Source organism: Ceratotherium simum, chromosome 13 (genome assembly GCF_057802395.1).
Source record: "Ceratotherium simum simum isolate JZ-2026a chromosome 13, ASM5780239v1, whole genome shotgun sequence".
Classification (NCBI taxonomy): Eukaryota; Metazoa; Chordata; class Mammalia; order Perissodactyla; family Rhinocerotidae; genus Ceratotherium; species Ceratotherium simum.
The window spans coordinates 38,036,860-38,056,504 of NC_141912.1; the positions used below are offsets into that span (position 1 = coordinate 38,036,860).

General features: G+C 54.8%; 1 protein-coding gene across 3 annotated transcripts in view; it reads right to left on the minus strand.

Moving 5' to 3' along the window:
* CPNE5 (copine 5) overlaps positions 1-19,645 on the minus strand; it is a 90,679-nt gene that overhangs the window by 3,476 nt on the left and 67,558 nt on the right. For all 3 annotated transcript variants that reach the window (XM_004424202.3, XM_014782759.2, XM_087438524.1), the window contains 8 exons: positions 18,731-18,772; positions 16,678-16,753; positions 11,037-11,090; positions 7,791-7,852; positions 3,876-3,922; positions 2,069-2,250; positions 1,110-1,237; positions 767-869 (listed from right to left, as the gene is read on the minus strand). In XM_004424202.3, coding sequence (XP_004424259.1) covers positions 767-869; positions 1,110-1,237; positions 2,069-2,250; positions 3,876-3,922; positions 7,791-7,852; positions 11,037-11,090; positions 16,678-16,753; positions 18,731-18,772 — 694 coding nt within the window. The remainder of the gene's footprint in view (positions 1-766; positions 870-1,109; positions 1,238-2,068; positions 2,251-3,875; positions 3,923-7,790; positions 7,853-11,036; positions 11,091-16,677; positions 16,754-18,730; positions 18,773-19,645) is intronic.

A 19,645-nucleotide genomic window follows, 5' to 3' on the forward strand; every position in this document is an offset into this window, starting at 1 on the left:
GGGTGAACCCCACCAAGGGGCCAATTAAAAGAAAGGGTAGGTCGTGGATAGGGACAGAAAGGGGTGGGTCAAAAGAAGAAAGGGAGGATGACAGGGAAGAAATGGAAGAGAGAAGGATGGAGACACAGAGAAACACAGAAAAAGGAGTTGGGGGGGTGGGGGGTAGGCAGCCAGGAACACAGACCAAGGGAAACAGAGGTGGGGAACCAGCGAGGAAGAGGGGGTCGAGAGGGAGGGAGGCAGAGGGGGAAATGGGTCACAGGTCTGCTTCTGCCAGACACCCCCATCCCCTCTTCTGCCACTGGGCCTCCATCATGTGGGGCATCTTTTATGTGGGCCCGAAGGGAAACCCAGCTGTGGCTGGGGCCCCTTATACAGGGAGACCAGTCGGTAGGGAGAGCCATGTTCCTGGGCCTCCCACCTCCTCTACCTGGCCAGGCGAGGCTGGGGTCCAGGGCACCAGTCCCAGAGATGGGTTAATGAGGGAGCCATGGGCCTCTGGAGGGAGCGGACCACCCAGAGTGACTAAGAGGTGGGTACAGAGCTCACCAGCCGGATCCCTCATCAGCCGGTGCGCCCTCCACCCCCCAAACCCCACTGCCCGGCCCTCCAGCCTCTGCGTGAGAAGCCAGGAGTGGTCCAAAGAGGGTGGGGAGAGGAGAAGCCACGCCCCAAGCCTGTCACTAAAGGAGTGGAAAGGCACGCCCCCTGGGTTCCCCTAAGCAGTGGCAGAGACCCCTCCCCTCCCCATCCCGACCCTGCTCACGTTGACGATGGCCTCCTTGGTCTGCGCCATGTCCGAGATGACCCCGTCGGTGATGATGAGCAGCACCGAGTACTGGGAACCGTCCTGCACCGCGGCTGCGTTCCTGGGGCGGGGCGGGGGCTGAGGTCTGTCTGGAGGGGCTCTGGGCATGTCATCCCCCCCCAAGACCCTTAACACTTTAGTGGGGACAGCTCTTTGATGGGGGGGTCTCTTTAGGGTCAGGGCTCCCTGAAAGGCGAGTCAATGGGCAGAGACACTCCCTCCAGCCTTCCTGAGAGGACAGGTGTGGAAACAAACACCTTGTGAGCCGTTGGGTCAGGGGTCTAGTGACCCGAGCACTTACCTGGCCACGTGGGTGACCACGGGCGCAAAGTTGGTAGGGCCATAGAGCTGCACGGTGCGCAGGCTGTGGTGGTAGGCCTCCAGGATGCCGTCGATGCCACAGCACGAGGGGTTCTCCTGGTTGCCGTTCTGGGGGCACAGATGATGGGGAGGCTGAGCCCAGGAAGGAGGGGTGGGAGGGAAGGCAGCCTGGTGATCTGTGGGGGCAGAGCCGGGGTGGGGAGGCCAGCAGACCTGGGCTCTCCTAGACGCTTCTCTGGTGAGGGGGTGGGCAAGGGCGGGAGCCCCCAGGGCCCCCCACTGAAGGGCAGTGCATGCTTGGGAGGTCTTTACCTGCTCTTTGCCCCCCTCCCTGTACCTACTCAGATAGGCCCCCAAGGGCCCTGGCTGCTTCCCTCAGGGAACCCCGGGCAGCACTACACCCTAAAATGACTGCTGGCAGCTGACCCATCCTCCTGTGTCCTGTGCCCAGCACAGTGCCTGGACTCCAAAGGCACATGAGGGACGCCTTCTGTGAGCTATCCAGTGACCGACTGAGTGTCCCAGTTCATGGGAGGGAGGGAGAGGAGGGGGCCTGAGGGGTCATCTCCAGAGGGCCCCATCTCAGGGGGTTCCTGGAATTACCTGCAGTTGCCCATGCCCGACCACACCCCTTTATCCTCATTTCGGGGGCCTTGGGGGACAGTGCAGCCACGTCTCCACTCCACCTTGGTCTTGTGGGGAACAGGAGGCCAGCCCACTGTGGGTGGCTCCGATGTGGAGGGGAGGTGTTGGTGAGCAAGGTGGGGAGTGGGTTCCTGGATGCCCTGACACAAACCCCCCTACAGACACAGGCAGCCCCCACCCCAAAGGCTGCACCTTAAGTCCCTAGGCGGGGAGGATGGGAAATGCCCTCACCCCACGCTCAGCACCACACCCCCAGCCTGCTCAGCCCTCAGCCCTTTCTCCCCGGACTCCTACCAGCGGGAACTCGTGGGACACCCTGCCGTCAGGGGGCAGCTTGGCCCCGAAGCCGAGGGCGGGGAACATCTTGTCGCTGTCATAGTGCTGGATGATCTCCCCGACGGCAGTCAGCGCCAGCGCGTAGGCGTTCAGCTGGTAGGGGCTCATGTAGTGCAGGGACGTGGACTGCGAGGGGTTCCCTGCGGCACAGGACGTGGGGACAAGCCACCCCGGCTGAGAATGCAGAAGAGGGTGTCCAAGGGCCCCCAGAACTTTGTTTATTCTTGACTCCCTTCCTTCTCTCTTACCACACATTCAATCCTTTAGCAAATCCTGGTTCAAAACCTTCCAAATATATCCTGAATCCCACCTACTTCCCCCTCCTCCAGGACACCACCTTCCTCTTGTATATAGGATTACAGCAGGCTTCTAACTGGTCGCCCTTCTCCGCCCTGGTGCCCACAGTGAGCCTGTCAAACCTCAGCAGCTAGATCACGCCTCTTCTCTGCCCAGAATGTTCCAACGCTCCCATCTCACCTGGAATTAAACCCAACGTCTTTACAAGGCTCCACAAGGCTCTACAGGACCTGGCCTCCAGTTCCCTCTCCTCATCTCCTCCCATCCTCCCTGTCACTCACTCAGTCCCAGCCTCTCACCATTCTCACCTTAGGGTCTTGGCAATGGCTGTTCCCTCTGCTCTGGGACACTTTTCCGCAGATTTACACATGGCTTGCTCCCTTGCCTCTTTGGGTCTCTACTCAAGTGTCACCTTCTCAGCGTGGTCTTCCCTGAATAGGCTATTCAAAGTTACAGCCTCCCCCAAAACTCCCTATCCTTCTTCCTGGCTTGAATTTTCTCCATAGCCCTTGTCAGTACTAATATTGTTCATATTTTACTTATTTATTAATGAGAGGCAGTACAGCACAGACTGCCAAGGGACCAATCCTGTCTCTGCCTCCTACTAGCTGTGTGATTTTGGATAAGTTCCTTAACCTCTCAGCCTCAGTCTCCTCACCTGTAGAATGGGGTTAATAATAGTCTCCACCTCATAGGATTGTTGTGAGGATTAAACAGGTGTTACTATTACAACTCTCCTCACTGTTATTATTACTAAGGCCCCTCCCAGCTGACATCCTTCCACTCCATGATGCTCGGGCCCACAGCCCTAAGAGGGGTTTCTGACACACCTGAGGAATACAAGACCTGGGCATCTTCTGATTGGCACAAAAATGAGCACTGAGCATCGCTAATAAGGGTCCAGAATCCAAGGAAGGTTGTGCTGTTTTTAACCGTGTAAGTTTGGCATTGATTGCTCCTGGCGACTCGGTCACAGCCCGATACTGGAGAAGGTCAGAGTCGGGAAGGAAGCTGGGGCAGCCCCAGCAAGGGTGAGGATGGGGGTTCCTGGGCTGCATCCCTGCCCCCACTGAGGCCCACAGAGCTCAGTCTTGACCCCAGTTCTCCCTCCAGCCTGTGAGTTGGACTGCACAGAGGATGTGGGATTTGATCCCGTGAGGTAATACCTCCGCTCCAGGGCTCTCTGTGGGCCCAGGTAGTACTGTCCTGTTCCTCCAGGGAGGCTGGGTGTCCTCAAGGGCAAGGCTTGGTATGTAGGCCCAGAGCCCAGATTTGTTAGCGACCATGGTCCAACCTGGGGATACCTTCCCCACCTTGGTTGTATCTTTGGTTCTCCTAAGAACCTCCTCTTCGGTGAGGATGAGGCCAGAGGGTATCCAGAGCTAGGACCAACTACCACAGCCCTGAAAAGCCCTCCCCTGTCCAGCCCCCCCTCCCCATCCCACTCCTCTGCCCACCCCTCACTCACCATTGGAGGCCGTGAAGTCGATGGCCACTGTGAAGTTGATCTGGGTCCTGGAAGAGGGAGAACAGCAGAGGAGTTACCTGGACAGAGGCAGGCTGTGGAGGGTGAACAGTGCTCGATGGGGAGTGAGAAACTGGCTTCCACCCCAGCCCCGCTGCTCGCCAGGTATGTGGCCTTGGTGAAGTCACTCATCGCCTTCCGGTTCTGGAAAACTGGGATAGTAACGCCAGCCATGCCCTCCCTCAAAGGACTGTCATGAGCATCAGAAGAGTCAGGCAGTGTGACAGCTCTCTGAAGATGATTATGTTCTGTGTGGGCACATGGTTAGGGTTATTTATTTCCTCCCCAAACCCTGCCCCTGGGCCCACCTGAGGCCAGTGAAGTAGGGTCTCGTTGTATTTCTGGCTCAAATTGGGAGTCAGATTCAGGGTTAAAACTTATTTGACAAAAAAGAGAGACAAATAGACATTGTGCATCTTCTGAGGGAAGAACAAAACACCACCCATGAAGTTGTCTTGCCAAAAAATTGAACCTGACTCCTGTTGAGCTTCCAGAGCTATCTACCAGTTGTTTACAGGAAATGCAGGGGACAGAAGAATGTGTTAAATGACACCACGGGGGATGCAGCCAGTGAAAGCCAGTCTGTGGGAAATTCTGTCGGAGCACTACTGGAAGAGTGGCCCACTGACCAGCAGCGTCGAGGTCACCCGGGAACCTGTGAGGAGTCTCAGGCCCCCTGTGGACCTACTGAATCAGAATCCCTTGGTGAGCTGCAGGAATTTGTGTTAGCAAATCCTTCAGCTGCTTGGGGGAACCAACAGATGAAAAGAGAATAAAGAGACAAATCAAGCAATCACCATATATGGATCTTGTCTGGATTTCTGGTTCAAATAAGCCCATTAAAAAACTTTATAAGACAATTGGGGGAATTTGAACACTGACTAGATATTTTGTATTAAGGAACTGGTCAATTTTTAGGTGTGATTACGGTATTGTGGTTATATTTTACAAAGAGAGAGTCCTTATATTTTAGAGATACATCCTGAAATATTTGGGGGATGAAATATGATGTCTAGGATTTGCTTCAAAATAACTGGATGAAAGGGAGAGTAGATGGATCAAGATCAGCCATGAGTTGGTAATTGTTGAATCTGGGTGAAGGAGACTTGGGGGTTCATTATACCTTCTTTCCACTTTTGCATGTGTTTGGAATTTCTCCACAATAAAAAGTTAGGTTTTGAGGACTCAGATTCAGGGTTGAAACGTTCTGAGGGTTTGGCTGTTCTGGGTTCTGTGCTAGACGCTGACAGAACAAAGCTGACAAGGCCTGAGTCCCTGATACAGTCTAGTCTTGTGGTTCTCACATGGTAGTGAGCATAGAGCCAACAGGGGAGCTTGTTTAAAAAGGAGACCCCAGCACCCCACTCCCAGGGATGCCAATTCAGTTGGTCTGAGGTGGGGCCCCAGAATCTGCTTCTTCAACAAACATCCCCTGCCCTCATCAAGGGATTCTGAGCAGGGGGTTCTGGGATCACACTTGGGGAAACTGCTCTGCTGGTTCCAAGTTGGGGCTAGGGATGATGTAAGATGAGACACGGCTCACCTCACCTGCGTTTAGCAAATGGTCCCTCTCTCCACCTGATCAAGGCTGAGCTGCTGGAACCTTCATGAAGGTTCACCAGGAAGGGTGAAGGACATAGCAGGAGACCCAAGGCAGGGTCTGCAGGCCAGAGACAGTCCTCCCCACACTCTTTCTCCCTCGTCTGCTGCCTGGGGACAGAGCATCCAGTAGCCTCCAACCTCTGAGGGAGAAGGAGCCACAAGATGGCAAGAGCCTGGGTCCCTGAATGACTGTGTGGAGCATCTCCCCACCCATCCCTGCCACCCCATGAATGAACAATAAGCTTTTATTTGTATTAAGCCTTGAGGTGGGGGGATTATTTGTCATAGCAGTTGACCTACTCTATTCATCTGCTGTTTGTCGTGATCTCTCAGTGTGGAATGAGATGGTGTCTTTGTTAGAGGGAGACATTTGGAGGGTAAGAGCCCTGCTCCCGGGGCCACCCTTGGGAGGGTGGTTGTGGCCTGCAGGACTACAGCTGAGGTACACTGTCCACCTGGCTCTTCCAAATAAAGGGTGAGGGCAGAGGCAGGCTTTACTCCTTAACTGACTAACTTAACTAGTCTTCCCCTGCTGTGGGTTCTGAAACGACACAGGGAAGGAAGGGACTGGAAAGCAGGGACTTTTGTGGGAAAATTACTCCCTGCAGGCCTGCCTCTCCTGCCTAAGGGCAGAACGCAGGCTGCTGAGCAACCAGCTCCATCTCTGAGTGAGGGCAGAGGTGCCCATACCTTTCCTCCTGGCCCAGGTGGACGGGGAGGGAGGCCAAGGAGGAGAGGATCCCCAGACAAATGCCTCCATTGGCTGCCTGCCCGGACACGCAGCGGGCTGGGCTCTGGCTCCGTGGGGCCAGCTCTGTCACTGGGGTTCTCCAGAGAGGTGTGGGGGAGGGCTGGCCGGGCTCCAGCGTTCTAACTTGCCCCGAACTCGTGGCGCCAGCTGAGGGCTCCTTCTCGATGAGATGATGAGACGTCACAGCACCCAGCCCTTTAACTCCAGTCTCCAGCTGCATCACACCCCACCTGGGAGCTGTCAGGCAGGCAGGGCCAGGATTATCCATTACCATGGAAGAAATGCAGCCTGTGGTGACAGAGGGAACTCTGCCACTGGCTGGGCCTGTGGCCCTGTGTTCTGTAATTTGGGGTCACTATGCAAACGAGAAGGACAAATAGGATGAGGATGGTTTGAAAATTACCAGGTTCTATGAAATGTAAGGGGTGGTTGCTTAATAGGCTAGAGAACAGAGCAGTTTTGATGGGGGAAGGGAGTGAAGGCAGGGTCTGGAGTAGGCTCAGAGGAAGGTGCTTGCTCAGTGGGCAGAAGCAGAGCTCGCCACTTTGAGACTGCGGGTTCAAGGCAGCAGGGAGTGGTGTCATGGGAGAGTGAGTGTGGCTTCCCAGGGCCAGGCTCTTCCCTCTGCCCTGGAGAACCAGGCAGCCAGGTGCCCGCTTGGCTGGGATGAGCCTTTGGCAGCTGTCCTGCCTGTCTCCTCTCCAGACAGGTGTAGTCACTCACCTGCCTGCACCTGTGGGCTCTCAGCTACCCACACCCTGACCTGGTACCTGTCCTAGCAGGGAGCATGCTGGGCAGAACCTCACCTCAGAGTCAGGCTCTCTTTCCATGAGCTGCCGGCTGGAGCTTCGAGGCTTCCCTGCTTGCCTTGGCCTGGATGCTGACCCCTCGGGTTCTTTCTGCTCCTTACACTCGTGTTTGACCACCTGTTGGTCCTGGGACCATCCCCTGGCTCATCCCCCAATCCCTTCTGCCCCTTATAGGTCCCTGATGACACTGGGCAGGTTAATTACTGCCCCCAAGACAGACCAGAGGCAACAGAAGCTCAGAGCAGGAAGGAACCTTAGAACTCACCCAACTCCAATCTCTGTGTGTACAGAGAAGAAAACTGATGCCCAGGGAGGGAAAGTGACCTGCCCAAAGTAACCCAGCAAACTCATGGCAAAGAGGGGTCTGGAAACTGTGTCTCCTGACTCCCTCGTCCAGGGCTCTTTCCACCTCCCAAAGCCCTTGGTTCTCTTTGTCATGGAGTCCCTACCACCTCCAGGTCCCACCTCTGCACGGGGACCTGATGTGACCCAGGCAGGCCTCCGTGGCTCAGGAGCGCCCTCTGCAGCCACTCAGGATCCAGGGGCAGGGCTCTGGGCGTCTGCTCAGAGCCCAAGATCACAGGCTTCCGCCAGGGCCTCAAAGAGGCCAGAGTGGGGCCAGAGCTGCTCCTGTCGATGTGTGGGGCTCCCTCCCTCGCCCTGATGCCAAAGAGACCGAGCTGCATCTCTTCTCACCCTCCTTTGATGTAGTCGAGAAATGTGCACTCTGACTCCACAGCAAAGGAAAGCAGCGTGACCTTGAAAACAAAAGGGAGCTTGGTCAGCGAGGAGCTGGTTTCTGACAGTTATGGAGCACTCAGCAGGTGCCGGTTTTGCAAACATCATTGCATACAGTGCCCACAACAACCCTAGGAAGCATTATTACTAACCCATTTTATAGCCAAGGAAACTGAGGCTCTAAGAGGTGATGCAGTGTGCCCAAGGACACTGCGACAATGTGGCCGAGTGAGATGGGAACCGGGTCTGTCATACTCCAGAGCCTGCACTCTTGACCTGATGCCAACTGCCTCCCACAAGGGCCCTGTCTCTGTCACTGGGGCTCAGGGGCTCAAGCCAAGGGCACAAGTTTCCCCTAAGTGGACACCGGTGTGGAGTGTGGAGGGCGAGGGGGTCTTCCTGGCACAGGCCTAAACCTGCCAATGCTGACAAGCTCCATGCTTCCATGTCCTGCTGTTAATCCAGAAACGTGCCTCTGGTCTGCGCTTATCTTCAGCCTTACTTGTCCCACCTCATGCATCTGGCATCTCTCGATCTCCACCCTCTCAGACCCAAGACCCTCATGAGCAGTCTGTCCTTTCCCTGGGGGTAACTGACCAGCTGGGCCCCCTCTCCCAAGCAGAGGCCTCTTGACTTATGCCTCCTGGCACTTTGGCATCAGTTTTGCCAAGACAGGTAGCTACCTGGCAGCTCATTATGATGATTTAGGATCGTGGAGAGAAGTGAAAGCCCGGCAGCCAAAATCAATCAAACGAGGCAAGACTGGGGCTAAGGAACTTTGACCTGTGTCAGAGAACTCCACTCTAGGGTTTGGGGAGCCTCCTACAGGGGCAGGTTTATTGACTCACCTTTATTGACTCACTGGGCAGGGTCAGTGAAGACTTCTGCTCAACAAAGCCAATGAGCCATTAGCTCAAACGCAATGGGAGGGTCTGTGAGTGCTGACTGAGCTCCAGAGACCCCCACCCTCTGTGGACAAAGCCTCCTTCCACTAGGAATGGACTATGGCGGTGACCTCTACCCTGACTAATGATCATTAGACTCCCTGGGGAGCTTTTAAAACATCTCGCAGCCCAGGTGAGAACCCTAAACAGTTACATCAGAGTTTCTGGGGTGGGGCTTTCATCTTTTTTTTAGCTCCTCACAAGAGTCTAACCCCACTCCAGGCCCTGGGATGAAGCAATTCCCTAAACTGCCTGACCGTAGGGATTCATGTAGGGACTTGCCACTCAAAGTGTGGTCCCTGGACCAGCAGCACCAGCATCACCTTGACGCTGGTTAGAAATGCAGATTCTTGGTATTTTAACAAGACCCCAGGAGATTCTGCACATAGTAAGTAAGGTATGAGAAGCACTAGACACAGATTTGTGGGCCCAGCCTGGGCCTCCTAAAATGGAACCCCAGGGAACTGGCCTGGGCATCTGTATTTTCATAAGCATCCTGGACCTGAGGGATTTCTGTATGGTGAAGACTGGGAAATGCTGGAGCAAAGGAAAGTCAGGAGCCCTGGGCCTAGTCCTGCTCTGTCCCTAACTCACTGCGTGACCTGGGACAAATCACGTCTCCTCTCTGGGCCTCCATTTCTTTATCTCTAAAGTAAGAAAGCTGGATGGCATCAGTGCTTTTCAAACCCTTTTTATTTTTAGCTGCACATCCAAGATTTCTCAGCTGGGAAAGGTGCTGCCTTCCCAAGGGGCATTTGGGAATGTGGGGGAGAGTTCTGGGGGTCTCACAATGACTGGGACTCTACTGGTAGCTATGGGCTGAGGCCAGGGGTGCTAAGCATCCCACAGTGTATGGGGAAGTCCTGTGAGATGAAGAATTCTCCTGCCCCAAACGCTGACAGCATGCCCACTGAGAAACACTGCAGCTTGGGACAAACGAAATAATACTCCAGGCCTGTCTGTGAAACAGTGACAATCAGAGAAGCGGTGGCCAGCCTGCTCTGAATGAGCAGAGTTTACAGGCCTGCGTCTTCCTGCACCTCCCGTGTGTCTGTCACAGCCACCCTGTGCAGTAAGCAGAGTAGGGATAATTTATCCACCCCATTTTACAGAGGGAGAAAATAAGATTCCTCAGAGGAACCCCAGAGCTCCCTGACTGCAACCTCTTCTGGGTCTGGAGTTGCAGTCTGCCTGACTCGAATGACTAAGTTTGGCTGCAACAGCTGATGGGGCTATGGACCTCTAGAGGGGGAGAGACAGGAAAAGTACAAATGGGTGTGTTTGCACTGCAAAGACATTAGCTTGTTCTATAAATGCATTGTGGGCTCCGCCTCAGGGCCTTTGCACATGCTGATCCCTACAGCTAGAATTCTCTTTCCCCAGTATCCTTAGTACTTGCTCCCTCACCTTCTGTGACTCTCTGCTCACGTCACCTTCTCAGAGCATCTTTCCTTGACCACTTTATATAAAATAGTAGTTTTGTCCCTGGCATTCCCTATCCCTTTATCTTATTATACTTCTTCCCACAGCACTCATCACCACCTGACACACATGGGGATATGTGTGTATATGTATTTGTCCTCTGTCTCCCCTCACTAGAACATAAGCACCAGGAGGGCAGGGGTTGGGGTCTGCCTTGTTCCCAGCTGTACCCTAGAACGGCGCCTGGCACACGGTGGCCCTCAGTAAATATTTATTAAATAAATGCACGAATGTCCTAAAGATCAGCCCTGAGAAGCCTCTGGGCCAGTGTGACCCCAGGATGGTCACGGTTAAGGGGGCAGTGCCCACAGCAGCTGCTAGCTCTGAATCTAACTATAGTGCTGACAACCATCTCTCTCACTTTTTTGCTCTGTGACCCTGGGTGAGTCACTTCCCTGCCAGCTGCCGGGAGGTTTCCTCTTTGATGACCAGGACATGATAATGTCTGCCTCTCAAGAAAACAACCTGTGAAAAGCACCTCATGGGGGAATTTCCCAGGGCAAGGCCCAGTAAATACTGCTGCTTTTCCTCTCCTTCCTGCAGGAAGTGCCTGTGGGAGCTTCTCTCGGGATTTCTCATTCTGATCAGTCTGTTGTGTCGCCTACACACCGTCTACCCCCTGGGCTGTTGCTCCATCGGCCCCAACCCTCCCCACCCCCAGCCCTCCAGGTGTGGTTCCCACACTCTGCACACACAGACGTGCATGACTCCTGACACCAGACCTAGCTCAGGGCTCAGAATGTCTACACCCGCCGGCAGAGAGCGGACGGCTACTCACCGTGCCAGAATTCACATATTTCTTTTTCTTCATTTTCTTTTTCGGGTTTATCACCTGCAGAAACAACAGATAAGAAGGAGTCTTTCCAAGCAGTCAGGGCTGAGCCCCGGGGCTTCCACTGACCCCAGGCTGTGGCCCCAGCCCCAGCAAGCAGAGTGTGGGGTGTGAAAACCGGGGGTTCCGGGGAGGAGGGTTCAGGGAGGTTTGTGAGAGACTGACACTTAGATTTACACAACTGGGCTCCCCAGTTAGACCCAGTGTCCCACAAGCAAACACACCTGGAACAATATTTATTTAACCTCCTTTCCCACACCCTCCACACCTTGCAGCCAGAGGAGGCCGATGTTGCAAAGGGGCCCTGCCCACGCCTGCCCCGTGTGTTGGCTCAGGCTGCTCCCCTTACCCCAAATGCCCTCCCCTCCTCCCTCAGCCAATTCCAATCCTCCCTGTTCCTCCTGCAAGACCCTGCCCTGGGGTTGCCCTGGGCCTATGAGGTTCCCCGCTAAACCGCCATGACTGCCGCCCTTACCCTGCAGTTAGAACCTCCTTAAGCGTTCTCCATGTGCAAGCTTTAATTCCAAGCCAGACCTGTCGTCAGAGACTACATCACAGGCCTGAGTATACAGTAGGTGTGGGTGGGCTAACGCAGTGGGCTCAACTGAGGGCAATCTGTGCCCCCCAGGAGACATTTGGCAATGTCTGGAGACATTTTTGGTTGTCACAACTGGGAGGTAGGTAGAGGCAAGGGATGCTGTAAACGTCACACACAACGCACAGGACGGCCCCCCACAACAGAGGATCATCCTGTCCAAGATGCCACCAGCGCCGAGGCTGAGAAGCCCTGGGCTGGCTCAGGGGGCCACCTTGCCCTGTGGCCCCCCATGGTCTTGCACAGGTACTACGTTTGTACTCTAATGTGAGCCTCACCAGCCCTTTTGTTTTTCACATGGGAAGTCTAAGCCCAACCTTTCCCTAATCTCCCATCAAACAAAGCAAGGCGGTTTTCACACCCGCTCTGCTCCGTGGTCTGTAGGTTTCTGGTGAACTCATTTCCCCTCGCTCTCCCCCATCTCTTGTTCTGCCTGCAGGGGCAGCGTCTTTAGCAGGGTCTCTTCTGTCTGGATGAGTACTGATATCCGCTTCTGGAGATACGGAAAGGAAGGCACAGAGACACCAAGTGATTTGCCTAAGGTCACACAGCTGGTCTGGGTAGTGACAGAATTAGAAACCAGGTTCCTGCCCTCAGGCCAGCGTTGCATACGTGGGTGCCACCTTGATGGCAAATACAGACACATTCCTTCACAAATATTCATAGGGTGGGGATGAGAGGTACCAGTTTCTTTCCTCTAGAATCTTCACTCCAGTTGGAGAAAGAAGATATGTCCTGGGGCGATAGGTGACAAGAGCCAGCAATAGAGGGGAGTCAGAAACGTGAAGGGAATTGGAGGAACGAAGGGCCATTCCAGGTGGGAGCATCAATGGAGGCTCCCTGGAGCAGGCGGTGTCGAAGGCAGACATCGAGGGACAGGAAGGATTTGGGCATGGAGAGATGGAGGGAGGGCATGGGGGCGGTGGACAGAACTGGGTTCTAGTTTGATTGCAGAACCATGGGGTAGAAGAGTAAATTGGATGGAAGAGAGCCTAGAATGCCAAGTTAAATGTCTGAACATCACCCAGCAGCCAGCGGGGAACTCTGATCGGGGACAAGATCACAGCAGGCTCCAGGATGCTGGGACCTGGTGGAAGTGAGTACAAGGGGAGAAGGAGGGACATCCAGGGAGATGTTTGCCTGGTTCTGCCACCTAATAGCTGTGTGACCTTAGGCAAGTTACTTAACCTCCCTTTGCCTCAGTCTCCTTAGCACCTACGTCATAGAAAGATAGGGGAATTACTGGGTCAACACAAGTAAAGTGCTCAGGACAGGGTCTGCAGTGTAGTAAGTACCATGTAGGTGTTAGCTGCTATTATTTTTTATTACTACCACCACCACCACTAGTCCAGGTGAGAGGTAAGGAGGGCCTGGGGGTGTTGGAACAGGTACTAAGCTGTGGCAAAACAGCATTGTCAAGAAGAGACCACAGATCTTGGGCCCTGGGCGTGGCTGTGGGGCAGGAGAGAGGGAGGATCGGGGTGAGCAGATAGACAGAGAAGGAAGGAAGAGCTGGATTTGGGGCACAGGTGGGAGGTTCAGGTGGGAGAGCTGGCAAGCTGTGCAGGTGGAAACTGAGAGCCTGGGAAGAAAGGCCCAGAACAACCTCGGGGCCTCCACAGGCACAAAGGCACCCAGATGGCGCGGTGCTCACAGACACGTTCATGGGAAAACAGCTTACTAGGCGTTCTAGTATCCTGTTGAGATGGGGGCACAGTTGCAGCCGAATGCTGCACTGTGCCTCAGTTTCCCAATCTGTCCCATGAGGGTGTGGAACTTTTAGAACTGAGTGCCTCTCAAACTCTTACTCCAAAATAGCCCTCCCAGCTGAGGAGAACAAACACGGACTCCGGGGAGGCTGGGCGTCATCCAGAGAACTGGCCACAAGCACATTTCTTTGAAGTCTTCTGTGTTATCTTTAAATTAGTCCGTATTCCTCATTTCCGCTCTCTAATTATAACTGTTTTAATATTAAAGCAATGTTTTGTTCTCAGATCTTTATGTGAAGTGGGCGCTGAAGAAGCGCCCTGTTTATTCTGAGGTTTCATGCGCTCCGGAGCACACTCCCCACTCCCACTACCAGCCTCTCCAGCCCTAAGGGGCTGCGTTCTGAAGATCCATACAGTGGACCAGCGCCCCCTAGGGGCCAGGCCAGGAACCTCCCGACTCCTGGGCTGGAGTTGTAAGCCTTCTCCTCTCCCTCTCTCACATCCCCAGGGTCCCTACGGCCCCAGGGCAGGTCTGGGGTCTGCCATCCTGTGCAAGGGGGCACTGAGGGGCTCCCAGGGGCCAGGAGCTGTGCTGGCTCTGGGGATACAACAGTGAGTGAGACACCAGCCCCACCCTTGAGGACTTCATGGTTTTTGGTGGGGGAAGTATGATAAACAGGTAATAGCCACAGGGGGCCACAGGAGCACTGAGGAGGAGGTATCTACTTCAGACTGTGGGGTGGAGTGGGTGTGCAGGCGGAGAAGGCTTCCTGGAGGAGGAACATGCAAAAGGAGTCTCCAAGGATCAGCAGACCCAACCAGGGGAAGAAGAGCGAGAGGGGCCCCAGAGGAGGCACCGGCGTGAATGAAGCCATGGAGGCTGAGCCAGCATGGCAGTTCGGAGAGCCTCAGATGGCGTGATGGGGCTGGAAGTGGGGGTGGGCAGAGGGAAGGGGCCAGGGCCAGTCCCTAGGGGCCTCCTAGGGGTGGGTGTACGCGTCTACTTCCACACGCCCAACGGCTGCACTGCAGGTAGCCGGGGCATGGTACCCATGTGAAGGAGCTTGGACTGTACCCCATAGGTAGGTAGGATCTTAGCTGGGGTGGGGGCTTTTTCTGAATCTCCTCCCCACTCCCCCGTGTGAACCAGGCTGAGGCAGTGGGTGGGATGCACAGCCAGGTTTTAGGCGGGGCAGTGATGTGGTCAGATTCCCATTTACTGAGTGGAGGACAGAAGGAGGCGGAAAGGCCGTCAGGGGGCTGTTGCACAGCCCCACACAGGGGAGATGGTGACAGCGGGTGTGGATGGGAGTGAAGGGAACAAAGGTCAGAATGTTTAGGTGGTAGAAGAAGTAGGGTGCAGGCGTGGACTGGCTGTGGGGCGAGGGGCAGGAGGCGTCAAGGATGACTCCCCAGGGGCTGTAGCCCCGGATGACAGCAGAGGGATGAAGCCAGCTGGCCAGAGGGAGGCGAGGGCTGGGGGAGACTTCAGCCAGTGCATTCAGCTGGGTCTGAGGAGGAGCCAGCAGACAGACATTGAGTCCGACACCCAGGGGACGCCAGGCCCGAGATGAGGGTCTTTCATGGCAGAAGCCTGTTCTCTCTTCAGGCAGTTCAGACTCTAGAAAGGCCTTCCTGAGCCCAAACCGGCCTCCCAGTGACACCCCCCGCAGGGCAAGGCCTGCCCCGGGGGGGCGCCAGAATTTAGTTCCTTTTCTACCTGATAGCATTTCTTGTGTGTGAAGACAGCACTTCTGCTTCCCAGCGCTGCGGTTTCTCTGGTTGATTGCAAGGGAGCAGGGATCAACGACCAAGAAAACCAGTCAGTCAACCTTTCCTGCTTTTAGCCTGAGAGATCACAGCCTCTTCTGAGCCTGTCAAGCACCCTTAGAAGCCAAACTCCAGGAGATCTGACCTCTTCCCTTCATTTCCCTAAAAATCTCCTTCAAGGAAGCCAGAGAAAGACAGAGCCCGCTCCTCTCTGCCTGGGTGGGGGGACAAAGACAGCCCTTCCCTTTGTCGATGCGGAAAACAAAGCAATTAACTCTGAGGATCAGAGCCCTTTCAAAGAAATTCGCCCACGCTCCATCTTCACGGCAGCCTCCTCATTCAGCTGAATTCCATGTGTGGATGTATAATAAGCACCTACTGTGCGCCCAGCACTGCCCAGGCCAACATGAAGGGAGGCAACAGAATGGGTTGTCACCTTGCCTGCCCTTGGGGAGCTTCAGTCTAGCTGGATGACAAGACCTGCTCACTGGGAACAGAGATGCAGGGTGAGGGAGCAGAATTATGGAGGGCTTTAGATTCAGTGATGGAGTCAAAGCCAGCTCTTCACCTGCCCTCGCTGAGTGCTGCTCATGTGAGCATAGAGCCAGTTTGTAGGACGGTTGTGAAATGTAAATCTCCTAGCACACGGGTGCTCAACAGATGATACTAGAAGACAGCACTGACGCACTGCTCGCTAGGGGCCGGGCATTGTTCTAGTAACTTATTTAATTCTCAGGGTGCACGGCACAGAGTGGTTCAGGAACTTAGCCAAGGTCACACGGCTAGGACGTGGTAGTCAGGCTATGAACCCAGGCAGTTATGAGGGTTGTGAGTATCTGCAGTTAAGCGGGTCTGGCATGAACTGTGCTGTCCAGCAAGTTCAGAGGAGGGAGAAAGCACAGGAGGCCGGCGTGGCTGGGAAGGCCCCCAGAGGAGAAGGACCTAAGCCAGATCTGGAAGGTGGGAGGACCTCCCAGGAGGGAGAGCACACACAAGAAGCGGCTCAGCGGCAGAAACTATCCTTTGAGGGCCAACGCTTTCTCTCCACAGAGACTAGATGCCTTGTCCAAGGTTCTCCAGGTCTAGACTGAGGTATCCTGACTCCTGTTCCTCTGACTCTTTCCTTCCGGAAAAGATAAGGTATTCAGCAGGCTCTGAAACTGTTCTGATTGAAGGCAGAGGGCCACCTTGAACTCAGGACCTCAGGCCCAGAACTTTGTGATACTGTCCCCCACCTTCTGCCCTACCACCACTTCTATCCCCCACCCCGTTGTAAGTGCTCTTTCGGGGGGAACTATAACTCAGTGATTTGGAATCAGACAAGCCTAGGTTTTGTCTTTGGGCAAGTCCCCTAACTTCTCTGAGACTCAGTCTCCTCAACTGCGGAATGGGACAGTGACAGCCCCCTCACAGGAGAACATGCAAACACCCCAGTCGTGGCTCGTGGTAGTCCTCCACGACTGGGAGCTAGGTATCATCAGAGCAAACCCCAGACTTTGGGCGTCCACCTCACCTCGTAGATGTTGAATTGGCTCTGCCCTCGGGCCAGCTCCCGGTAGCTGGTGGTAAACTCTCCAATGAAGTCATGGCTGCAAGGGAAGGCTGCTGCTGCGACCACAAGGCCCAGGCTTCGTGCCACCTCTGCCCATCCCCCCACCTCTCACATCCCTTCCTCTGGCTCCCAATTCTGCCCCGGCCACTGCTCCAGGGGCACACGCCAGCAGAGAGGCTGGGTCCCTGGGAAGAGTCCAGTGTCACCCATGGAGCAAGAAACCCAACGGTTATTTAGCAAAGAGTAGGGCCCTGGAGAATGAGACCCACTTCCACTTTGATTCTTGTTTGAACAAACCAGCAATAAAAGGTATTTTGGGGACAACTGGGGAAATTTGAATATGAAATGATATTCAAGAATTATTGTTCAATGTGTCAGGTGTGATAATGGCATTCGTAGTTATGTAGGAAAATGCCCTTATTTTTTAGACATTCCCAATGAGATATTTAGAGGCCAAAAAGCCATGATGTCTGTAACTTAAATTACATCAGCAAAACATAGATAAAGCAAATATGGCAACACGTAACACTTGTTAAATTCAGGCGCTAGGCTTAAAAGTGTTCGTTAAACTCTTCTCTCTACTTTTCCATGTATTTGACGTTTTTCCAATAACATTTTGGAAAAAACAATTAGCACTATGTCCATCCAGGCAGCTGGAGGTGTCCGCACCTTCTGGGGCTCTGCCCCGACAAGCGTGTATTTATGTTAAGTGCAGCAAAACCTCATACAGAGCAGAACTCCCATCTCCCCTGTGGTTGGCTGCATTTCACCCTCACTGTCCCTGCTAGAGGACCATGGGCAATGTGGTGGTCTGGGGTGCCTGCTGGGGAGGTGTCCCTGGGGCCTTGCCCCTCCTTGAGCCCACACTGCATGTTGACTACATATTTACAGCTCTCAGCATTCAGACACATGAGCTCCTTGATGGCAGGACCCAATGGCATCTGGTGGCTGTCCCTAGCTTTCCCTGGTAAAGGAGAAGTATGGGGAACTCCAGGGTAAGATGAGGCAACTCATGGGTGGAAACCTGAAGTGGGTTAACAGAGGTAGTGCTGGCACTGGAGTGTCTCTACAGGAAGGTCTCAGGCTGGAAGGGCCTTGGGCCTAACTTAGAGCTGTGTGTGCACATTATGATATCCCCTGTCCACATCACAGACTTGAGAGGTACCAATGGAGATTATGGGCTTAAAGCCCCTGTATGACATTCCCTGGTAGTGCCTCAGAATGGAGGGGTCACACAAGTCAGGATGACATATTTGGATTTCGTTCAACAGACTGGTAGGAGCCAAGGCTCGTTCTGGACTAACGCTGTGAGAGGTCTGTTCTTGTCCTTGTCTGTGAATTCCCAGCGACACTGGCTCCTTGGGGGCACTTCAATCTGCAGAAGGGGAAGGCACTGGCCTCTCAAAGACCCCGAGCGGGAACCGCCCTCCCACTGGCCAGGCTCGGCCCTGCCTCATGGCTCCTGAGTCCATTCGTGTGTGTCAAACCTTACCCTTCTCATAGTCCATTCCCTCAGGCCCTGCTCCCTGCAAACAGCTCCTCTCATGGGCTGAGGGCCTCCCCGCTAGTTTGTGGGGAGTCTCTGGGGGCTGAGCTCATCTTCTGCATCTTGGTCACCCCACAATGCTTAGCCTCACACAGAGAACGTGTCCATGAATGCCCAGCAGGTCACTATTATCTGTACCTTAGAACGCGCACATTTCAGAAAATCCTAAATTCTCCAAAATGTGGGGAGATTTTAGGCACTGGCTGGCCACTAGGCAGCTGTTTGAGGAAAAGAGGCCTCTTATGCCCCTCGCACCACGTCCTGCAGGACAGAAGTCCTCTGGCTTTTCAGTGGAGCTGGGCAGGGACAAGCCACTGGGGCAGTGGACCTCCCACAGGAACAACCAGGCCCCCTCATCCCCAGAGCTGCCATGGGTGGGGGCCTGGGCACAGCTCTCCCCATGTGGGGGCAGGGCCCAACCTTCCCGCGGTGGCTGCCCCCATCCCTGCTGACCTTCTGCTGGCTTACCTGCCATCTCGATCCCAGTCGTACACCTCCACTTTGATGGTCCTGTAAGGCAAAGGGCCCGTGGTGGGATGGGCTTGACCCAGCACCCACGTGGCTTGAGGACAGGGCCTTCTCATACTCCTGGGCCAGAAGGGGATGCAGGGACACCCACCAGGCTCCACAGCCCTTGGTGGGGAGGCAGCAGCCCAAGGGACAAAGGCACTAGACAAGGAACTTGAGGCCTTTTAGCAAAGGTCTTAGGGACAGAGGCAGACCCAGAGCTGTGTAGGGACTTTCCCAAATTTCAGGGAGGATGTGAAAAAACAGCCTCAGACTTCAATTCACCCCACTTTCTCCTTGGCCACCCCAGATGGGGCACAGGTCCCAGCATGAAGCCAGACTGTGAATTTATCAGGGGTGGGGCCATGGCAGTGGGAGTGGCACCCCCCGGATCTCAAGCCTAAGCAGGGTGGGCTCTCCTGGGGAGGGGTAACAAGACTGCGTGGTGGGAGGCCAGGCTCCGAGGAGTCTGAGTGGTGTGGAGCCGGCACCCCACATCAGGGGTGGGCCCAGGGGCCCTGGCTCGGGGATGGCCTGCTGAGGTTTTCCACCCCATGACTGGCTCCTGAGTGAGGGTGTAATTATCTTCACATTTTAGCCTGGCTGCTTTAATTAGTTTGTTTTGACTCCTGTGTATAGGGCTGGGCTTTGGGAGCCCGGTTTATTTTTAGCCCGTTTCCATGGCAACGGGCTAGCGGACCAGAGGCGGAGGAAGGAGGTGGAGGGTTGTGGGTTAACCCTTGGTGCCAGTGGTCCTCCAGTGATGCCCGGGGTCGGGCAGCTGCCAGGGTCCCACTGCAGGGTCCAGGTCTGGGGAGGTGGGAGAGGCAAGGGGAACTGGGGTCTCCAGCCTTCAGTTCTAAATGGGGTACACAG